Source organism: Alligator sinensis, unplaced genomic scaffold (assembly GCF_000455745.1).
Source record: "Alligator sinensis unplaced genomic scaffold, ASM45574v1 scaffold519_1, whole genome shotgun sequence".
In the NCBI taxonomy this organism is placed as follows: domain Eukaryota; kingdom Metazoa; phylum Chordata; order Crocodylia; family Alligatoridae; genus Alligator; species Alligator sinensis.
In genome coordinates, this window is record NW_005842187.1 from 1,671,227 (window position 1) to 1,681,610 (window position 10,384).

Below are 10,384 nucleotides of genomic sequence, written 5' to 3' on the forward strand. Positions count from 1 at the left end.
GCAGATCTTGGCAAGGGGTGGGTCCTCAGGTCCCCAGAGTGTGCGAGTCCCTAGAGCCTCATGGGGTGGCAGTGAGCAGGGCCAGCCCCACCCAGCCCCATAGCGCACAGCTCCCCATGCTCCCACCCAAGCCCCTGGCTGCACATGGCACCAGCATGTGCAGCTAGCCCCACCCAGCCCCATAACACACAGCTCCCATGCTCCCACCCAAATCCCTGGCCGCACGTGGCAGCAGCGTGTGGGACCAGCCCCACCTGACCCCGTAACATGCAACCTCCTCCCAAGTCCATGGCCACACAGTGCTGATTTCAGTGGCAGGTCAGCTCCATCATGCATCAGCTCCATCATGCAGCCGTGTGCTTGCAAACCCAAGCACAGCGTACAGATCAGCATGGCTAGACTTTCTCAGGAAGCCTCTAGCCTTTGCATTGTGTATGATCCGGGTAGTTCCACTAGAGGTAACAATGGTGGGAGTCCCTGTGTAGACATGGCACCAGCATTTTTACTGTCCTGGTAGCTAACTCTGTTTCAGAGGAAGTTTGGAGGCTGAGTGGTAAAAAAGGCTGGCTGTTTCTGTCCGTAGCCATGCTCTCATGTCCTCCCCACAGCTGTTGCCTTACTACAGCAATGGCTGTCCTGAAATAACCCAGGCATTTAGTAGATTCAATTGACAGATTAAATGTTTATAACAATGTCATTGGTATTATACTGGTGTAAAAAAGAAGACAGACAACACAGGCACCCAAACTGGGATGACTTTGCCCAATCTATTGGAGAATTGACTGTGAAAGAATTGATCTACCTGTATGTTCTGCTGGTCTAGATTTCATCTGTCCATCTCCATCCTTGGGTAGATATTTACTGATTATGCACAGTAATAACCACCTGTTATGGTGGCTGCTGTACAAGGCATTCTGGGATAACTGCACACCTCTCTGCTCCAAATCCTGATGTAATTTATGTTGGTGTCCAAAACTTACATATAATGGGGTATGTGTTCATCTGCTCACACCCACATCACACACATACATGTAGTCTTTGCCATTCATGCATAGTACGTGTACAAACAATCATAGTCTTATACAAGCATATATTCAGAATTATACCATAGTTATACAAACACCTATTCAAGTTTGTATACATTCATGTATAAGATGTATACAGACCAGTATAGACGTATTTATTTTCAAATACAAGAATGCATCTGAAAACGTATTTATGTAGCATTTTTCATGTTGGGGGTGCTTGTTTGTCAGACAAATTAGTATTCCCAGTGAGTCAATACTAGGTACTCACATAAGCTGTATGAAGAAAACCTGGGGATTTCTGCGTGTCTCTTGAATCATAGTTATTTATTAAGTGCTGATCACATGGATAATCTAAGTGCTGGACAAAATCTCAAAGAAGAAAAAGAACTGGGAATAAATGGTGCTTTCCCTCTTTTCCTCCGAGAGCCAGAGCATGGAACATGATATATATAAAGGCTGTGTTTACATGTGCATTTATTTGTGGGCATTAGTCCTGTGAGGTGTCTCAGATTTGTTCTGAGCACATTTGAGTTCAGGCACAATCTGAATTTTTCTGGCATTGAGTCTTAGCATTTGAGTCATGTTCCTGAGATCACTCTAATCCTAACACCTGGCTTAGTCTGGCATCGCTGGGCAGGGTGGAGGTTTTGGAAGGTTGTGGAGGGTAAGGCAGGCTGAGCTGGCCAGGGCCTAGTCTACGGAGGCATTTTAAATATAGGACTTTAAATGCTGTACCAAAATGAATGAATGGCAGAAGAGCTAGCACAGCACCAATGTAATGTATTTGCTTCAGTTCCCAGCCTCAGTTACCCTATGGTGAGCTGTAGAAGAGGGTTTATATACACTGTGATCAGAGATCTGGTTGCAGTAAGTGCTAACCTCCAGGTAGCTTTCATATGGCTAGCTGAGGTTTAACAGCATCATAGGCTTCAGCTACTATCCATAGACTATCCATGGTTCTAGGCTGCTTTGCATACTTTGTGCTGAAGCCCATGCTGTTGTGACTTCATGGCTATTGATATCTGAGCTGGCCAGATTACACCAGAAGAGACTAAAGTCTTCATCACTGTGTCTAAGTCCTCCAAAAAGCAGAGGGTGAAGTTGAATGCTTGGTATTAGAACAATACTTCCAAACTTTGAACAGCAAGAGGAGGTCTGCTCATCTGTTTCCCCAAAGTGGAAGAATGTAATTGTGAGACTGCAAAATTGGGACTCAATAGACAGATAGTTCAGCTAAGTTCAATAAATAGAGTTGTGTACTTCAGAGGTGCATCAGTAAAGCCGCACATATAACGTAGGTCAATAACACTGGCTCAGGGATGCATAGGATGCAGGCAATTAAGAGAAGAGGATATGCTTTGGTGGGGTAAATAAAACAAGTTCTTCTAGATTCCCCTCAAAAAATATGTTCTTCATTCCTACAGTCATCCTAGGTGCCCTTTTCTGCTCCCATTTCAGTTTCATTTCATTTTTCATGAACTTGGTTAGCCAGAATTGCACATGGTTTTCCAGGTATGCTCTCACCACTGCCTTGTATAACAGGAAAACTTCTTCCTTATCTCTGATGAGAGTACCTCTTCCAATGCATCCTGGGGTCATAATTCTCTTTTTCATGGCTGTATCACACTGGAGGCGTATACGGCACCTATATGCATGCAGCAAGGCTGCCCTATTGCACTGTAATTACAGTGCATCAGAGCACATTCCAGCATCATGTATATCAGTATCCCCATGCTGGAAAATGACGGCGAGGGCGCTTTAACTAAAACTCATTCAACCAGCTTTAGTTAAAGCACTCTCACCACCATTTTTCAGCATGGGAACGCTGACGCACATGATTCTCCAGGCGCTTGAATTAAAGCAGCTCTCAGAGCCATTCTAATTAAAGCATCCACACCCCCACCCTTCCACATAGACTCCTGGAGCATGTCTATAAACACCCATAGTCATCCTACAATTAACTAATATGTCACCCCTTACCTATTTTAGGAACTTCCAACTGATGAGCTCCCCACTTACAGCAAAATTTGGCATTTGTTCCCAAGTGCATGACCTTGCATCTCATACTTTTCACCTCATCTATATTACTCCACCATCAAAATCACCTGCTTCTTTGCGTATGATATCCTGAACCTCTTCTATGTTGATTGTGCCGTCTGACTTTGTGTCTGGGGCACATTTTATCAGTGTAAACCTAGGTCATTCCTGAAACTGTTAAACAAGATTAGTATCAAGACTGATCCTTCAGAAACTCCACTGGTAACTGTGCGGGCCGCCTCCCGATCCCATCCATGTCGCCATGTGCGAGCCGGGAGCGATATGCGGACCCGTCTTTGCGCACGCGGGCTGTGGCCAGCAGCCTGGGCACGCGGGGTCAGAGGAGACCGTGCGGCGGCAAGGCACGCACGGGCTAGAATTAGTCACAGAGGCGTAGTGGTTGATTCAAAGATTATTTACTTACACCCAAGATGGTCGCGGTGTAGGCTGGACAGTTTCCAGATTCAGCTCGGGCTCAGGGATAGGGAGAGGCCAGAGGCTGTTTAGACCTCTGTTGCCTTCTTAAGAAATGCGTTGGGTTCGTAAGGATCCACAGCGCTTAGAGATCTTCACGCTCTCCCTCTCGAACTCCAATTGCTCTCTCTCCAACTTGGGCGGAAACCACCCAAGCTCTTTATACGGCTAGCAAGCCAATTGCTAGCCGCCACGTGTGCATAATTTAACATCGGCCAATAGTGGGGCTCGAATTAAAATACAAATGGCGGGAACTCCTTTGCACCGTGCATTTCTGAGATGCAAAAGAAATGCACCATGCAAAGAAAGCTACAAATTGGCGGGAAAATTCTCCGTTGCACCGGAGTTCTTCTCTGTAGCAGAGAACTCCATCGTGCAAAGAAGCTGCAATTTAGCGGGAACATAATTTAGCAGTGCCGAAGCACACACAAAACAAAAACTCACAACTTTGGGTTGTGACAGTAACGTCCCTCTAGCCTGATCCTTCCCCTTTCATCACTACCCATTACCATCTTCCTTCAGTCCAGCTCCTTACCCACCTTACAGTTATTCCATTAATCCCCATATTTTCAGGCTTCACTAATGTTTTCCCATGCAGTACTGTATCAAATGCTATAATGAAGTTCAGCTTTATGAGATTCCCCACACCCTTTTTATCTATACAATGAGTTATCTTAGACTGTCACATTAGTTTGACATGATCTATCTTTAAACTCTAGCTCCAATAAGTGCCTGAAGCCAGCAATGGCTCTCTTTGTTCCCAGCTAGGTTCTCCTCTTGTTGTTGCATTTTATCCCATTACCTTCTCGTCTATAATTGCTGTTTCCCTTTGTGTACCCTTTGTCTAAGGGTCTGTCCTGTAGATCAGCAGTTCTCAAAACAGAGAGAATGAGTCATGACTCCATTTGGAGTTGTGGCACTTACAAGTGGTTGCAGGCCCCACAGAAATCCAGTGACTGCAGATGGGCTTGGACTGGAAGTGGTGTCTTGAGTGATCATGAGGCAACTGGAAGTTAGGTCATATGCCTGGAAGTGGGACCACAGCCCAGAAGAGTTTGGAAACTGCAGCTTTAGAGGCTCTTCTAAGCAGCTGTCTGTGAATTCGCAGTTTTATGTGCAGGTCTACCCCATCACATCCTCAGATCTCTGTTACAACTCCAGCATTGTCCTCAGCTGCACTTCCAGTCCTTGAATCTTCTCTTCTGTGAGCTGTCTCTGAATACATGTTATTTATATATAGCTTCCATCAGGAACCCATTGTAGGATACTACACACCTGGCAACTTCTACCTTTAGGCATCTTTATTATATTTCTTATCCATCCAATGTCCTCCATCACTGTCAAAATTGCCATCATCATCTCCCTTGTCCACCATCTCCCTATAGATTTCCATGCAAACTTGTGGTTAGTTAGTCCCTCAAAAGGCCCCATTATTTCTGTCCCTATTTGTCTTGTGTTCTGTCCTCCATAGAATTTTGTTTGTGATGTCTTTTTTCTGGCCATTAGATGTAAGGATTTGTTTAACAATGTTTATGAAGGCTAAGTTTTAAGATAGTAGGGTCTTGATAAATCTCCAAATTTCAGCACCATGAAGTAAGGCAACCATTACATTGGTGCTAAATATACAGTTTAGTTTGGAGGGTGAGGTTTCCTGTTTCTCCAGATTGGCTTCAGGGTTGCAAAGGGCTGGAAAAAGTCCAAAAGCCTATTCTGTTGGCTGGAAAATAAACAAAAGACCTGCTTCTGGAATGGGTGAAGAATTGCAAAGGGAAAACTTGAGCAAACTCCTAGAAGGCAGCTGCTTTTGAAATCTCTGGCAAGAAAGCAGATGGTGTCGATGTTTGCAGGAGAATAATTTTGAAAGAAGAAAAAAAGTCATCAGGCAGATTCACAATGGGAGTCTTCGTGGTCTGTAACGTAATTCCATCGGAGAACACGGTGGATACATAATGCAAATCCAAGTTTCCCTATGATCCTTAAAGATTAACTAGACAACGTCTCTCTTCACATTAACCTCAGTTAGCCTTAAGGCCTTTTCCCTTCTGATTAAGTTATCTTTACTATCTATATTCCGGTAGTGCCTAGAGGCTGCACCCAAATTGAGGCCCCATTGTGATGGGCTCTGTATGAACACATAATAAGAGACAGTCCCTGCCCTGGAGACCTTGCAGTCTAAATAGACAAAGAGAGAAAACGAATGGAAGAGAAAAATGCGTAGTGAACTTGCTCTGAGTGACACAGCAGAACCGTGGCAGAGCTGGGAATAAAACATAGGTCCCTTAGTGCCCTTTCACCAGACTGCCTTTCTGAAGTCTGACTCCTGAGCTAGCAACTTCAGTTTCCTTTCCAAATGTTGAGTGGCAGAAAGGGAGTTGTGCTGTGAGGGGGATCACTCAGCAACGGGAAGGGGAACTGAGAATAAAGTGGCTGGGATGGAGAAGCCTTAGAGATGGACAGGATGAACTCCTGGGTAAAACGCTCCAGCCATAACAGTTGGAGGATGGAAAGTATCCTAATGAGGCAGTGGTAGAGGATGCACAGACCATCAAAGGTGATGTATAATATGGTGAAAGCTGGAGTCCCCTAAGGCCTAGGAACATTAGCTTTTCTTTCTGTAGTTGATTTACTTTATTATAGACCTTTGGCTATGCACAGCACTGTAGAGCTATAAATACCCTAGGGCTAGGCAAATCATAGGTGCCTACTGAGTTACAGTCTGACCTGCAAGGGGGACAACTTCAAACAAGACAAACTCAGAGGATCTAAGCATTTCCCTTGAAATCAAGAAGAGCCGAACAGAGGCACAGATCTTTGCAGGTATTTAAGTGCCTTACTATTACTCAAATGCCTAAATCTATTTTAGGAACAGGGCCCAAGCCATTTATGAGACTGAGCTGATCACAGACAGGAAGCTGTCTGAGATTTCTGAATGTTCTTGAAGGCAGGAAGGATATAATTTGGTGAACAGAAATCATTGGGTTCTTGTTTTGCTTTTTTTCTGACATCACTGCCAAGGTGAGATTTAGATTGCATGAGACTCCGGGACTATAAGGCCCATGTCACATTGCAGTGAAACATCTGACGTTTGATGGAACAGCGCTGTAATAAGTCACAGTCCAGGGGGTGGGACCTATGTCAAGAGTTTCCCCTCCTCCACATTAATTAGCACAGTCTTGCACGCTGGAAATGTTCTCGGTACTGATCACTGAATAACCTTCCCATTGTTTTATTTTCAGTTCTGTGCTCAGTGACAAGTGCTATTGAGGTGCCAGTCTGGGCCTTTGACATCATCCGATCTTGCTGAAATATTCAAATACCCTGCCAGGCACAAATGCCGCTTTACAACCCCTTTGCAGTGGGAAAGGTTGTCTGGGTTTTACTTACCAAGTGTGACAATTATGCTTTGATAAAAATGTTCTACTTTAAAGGGAAATGCTGTGCAAATTGATTGTCTTGGGGCTAATGGAGTCTTCCTGCCCCAGCTGCTATCAGTGGGCCAGAGGTTATGTGCTAATTCATGCTCATGCATTAAGAAGACAACAACAAAAACCACTGCTGCTAAGCCAATGACACTCATACTAAAGTGAAAATAAGCTGGCAGAAGAAACATATTTATTAGCCTTTTTTTGCCTTTTGACAATGTGTCCCATTTATGTTGTACAGAGGGTTGAAAAAGTGGAGTGTTGTCCAGCTATTACAGGAAAAAGGGACAGGGGAGCAGAACTCTAATGTCTCATTGCTGGTTCAGCTACTGTCTGCTGAACTCTCTGGATCTGTTTGCATCACGGTTCACATTTTTATAAAATGGCATAATGGTACTCCTGTGCACCACTGTTTTGTGTATCCAAAGATGCTATCAGAACAACTTTCATTTAAAATTAGGGAAAACAACACAGTGAAAAGTAAAAGTATTATTACCATGAGAGAGCACTGCATGTCCTATTCCCTTCTCTACCTACTGCATCTGTTTAGCTTCACAAACCAGCACTGGCCCTGCAGAAAGGCATCACTTTTAACAATTTCCAGGGTTGGCTGCACCCACGTAGACACCAAGTATAGATAAGAAAATCCTCTCTTTGCACTGGTGGAGGGAACCACATGATTGGAGCTGCCACCAGCTGCCTTGGTGCAGATGGCAGCTTCCATTCCTTGCATGCCAAATCCTAAAATAGCTACCCCAGTTTGGCCAGTGTTCGATGCATCAAAGCTAATCCCGAGTATAGACAAGGACAGTGTGTGCAAGAGAAGAGCCAAGCTCTGTGTTGTGTGGCTGTGTATGGTCGAGGGCATGTGGGAGGTCATTACTTCCGACATTGCTAAGGATGCTAAGGGCTTGGACCACAGTGAAATAAACATACATCAAAGTCTCAATCCCTACTTAAGCTTCAACAGCTTTTAAAAAACTATTTTCACTCACTCATAAGAGCTGCTTGATTTTACATCAGGATAAAGAGCTGAGCTATGTTACTTAGTGGCTCACTCTGTCTTCAGTCAGTGGGTGCCCCCTCATCGGGGGTTTCAGACCTCCAAGGCGGTCAGGCAGGCTCCTGCACTTTGTCAAAGCCAGTCCAGGAGACTTGAGCTGCACGGCCTGGCTCTGAGTGGATAAATATGGCAAGATGCCTTTTGGGGGCCCGACAGAGGATTAGCCTGGGATTTACCTGATACCCACTTGATAAGAAGCTCTCTAAGTTTAAAGCCATAATCTCCTGATCAGGACACTATTTTTGCCCAGAAACAAAAAAAAAGAAAAAAAAAAAAAAAGAGAAAAACCCTGTGCAGCCATAGCCTGTTTATCCAAAGATTCATCTAGTACAAGAGTCATATTTTACTGCCAGATGATCTCCATTAGCTTCAAATGTGAAATCAACAACCTCAGCCTTTCCCGATCTCTTTCTGGCTTTGAAATGGTAGAAAAGGCAATCCAGGGACTGTTCAAAGGATATATACTTGCTTCCTTCTGCCTGACTTCAGATGAGCATGGCTATTGGCTAACTACCTCTCTATATATACACTGGCACTAACCTCACATTGTGTGTTTAAGGAAGGAACTAAACCCTCAGTTACTTAAGGAGAGAGGATCCGTGCTAGCAGAAATTCCTGCCTTTGCTCAGATGTGATGCTGCAGTGCTAGTGAGTGCTGCAGACACCCGTGCCATGGTGGAGTTGCAGTGCAAGGCAAATACTTGCCAGTGATGTGGGTACTGTGACCCCAGCACCTTCCCCTTCTGCAGTTCTCTTCTCTCCCTCTCAGATTGCCAGAGGTGAATGGTATTAACTGGGACCAAGTTGTTCTTTGTTCTTTGCAAGACCTTTTCTGGACAGATTCATCTCTGAGCTGAAGTTATGGGGAGAGCTGATCTTTCTCTGCCTTTCAGATTTACTCTGTATGCTGTGGACACCCGAGGGAGGCATTCAGAGCTGAGCACCGTCACGTTGAGGACAGCCTGTCCACTGGTAGATGATAACAAGGCGGAAGGTAAGTATTTGGTCTCCAGACAGAGACTCAAAGACATGTCCTATCAATTAGTTCCCTCTAAAGCAGAGGTTCCCAACTACTGGGTCACAGCCCAATACCGGGCTGCAAAGGGTTGGCTGCTGGTCGTGGCATAAGCCCCCCATTTGGACCCCCATCTGTCTGCCCAGGTGAGCAGCTTCCGCCGCCGGCAGTCACGTACAGGGTTAAAGCTGGGCAGCGGGGCAGCCCCAGGAGGGAGGCAGCCGGCTCCATGCTCCCCACCCCACTCCTGTGCCGATCCTCAGTATAACAAACATTGGGATCCACTGCTCGAAAGCAATGCTTGTCAGCAGTGGTATATGCAACAGCACAGGTACTTCAGGCTTTTGTGACTAGTATTCTAGGCTCTCCTTCCCTTGGCTTAATTGGTCCTTCTCAAGGTTGTGCACACATTGGGCAGCAATATAAAGCACTAGCACCCAACCTCCTGGCCCTGCAGGTCAGATGAGTGGTGCAGGGTCGGTCTGCAGGCCCAATCCCACATGGGGTCATTCTGTGGGTGCAGCCCCACAGGCCAGGATCCATTCATGCAGGGTCAGTCTATAGGTGCGTCAGTTGGCCCAACCTGACCCTGTGTGCCTGGATCTAGCCATGCTCTGGCCTTAACCAACCCTGTGTGCCTACAATCAATCACATGCCAGCTAAGCCCAACCCTACGTGCCCAAATCCAGCTGTACATCCTAGCCCTGCACATCCACATCCTGTTGCATGCTGGAGCAATCTAGCATGCAGGGTCATGTTATTAGATCTATGGGACTCACCACAAGTCTGGAAATTTGACATCAAGAGAATGGTAATGAACTGCCATTTTCCCCCTACCACCAAATTTGCAGAAGTTGGGAGAGCCTCTGTGGGTCAAATCTGGCTCACAGGCTGGGAGTTGAGCATCCCTAGTTTAGAGAGTGCACTGCTGAATGGGAGGTGACAGGTACTGCCTGGTAAAGCCAAGGTGTGTTAAACCATAACGTGGTAAATGTGCTACATGGACAGACTCTCTTCGTGTGCCACATGAAGCCATGTCAGAGTCACTGGGACTCTGATTCTAGTTGTGCAGAGCCACTTGCAAGATTGGAGACTTTGTTTGGTAAGTTGGTCAGGCTGACCAAATAGGTTGGCAAGGACTGCTTCACAGCTGACACCCCACTTCCTGCTCTCCTTGGGTGTCATATTCCATTCAGTAGTGCCTTCTTTTCCCTTGTTCACCTCCTGTGCTCCTTTTCAGAGATAGCTGACAAAATCTACAACCTCTACAATGGCTACACCAGTGGGAAGGAGCAGCAAACAGCCTATAACACACTGATGGAGGTCTCCGCGTCCATGCTCTTCC

The 10,384-nt window shown here is 45.6% G+C and overlaps 1 protein-coding gene across 1 annotated transcript in view; it reads left to right on the top strand.

The window, feature by feature from the left end:
• Window positions 1-10,384, top strand: part of ASTN2 (astrotactin 2) — a 594,006-nt gene that overhangs the window by 569,575 nt on the left and 14,047 nt on the right. Inside the window, 2 exon segments of the mRNA XM_006026274.3 lie at window positions 8,918-9,018; window positions 10,280-10,383. Coding sequence (XP_006026336.1) covers window positions 8,918-9,018; window positions 10,280-10,383 — 205 coding nt within the window.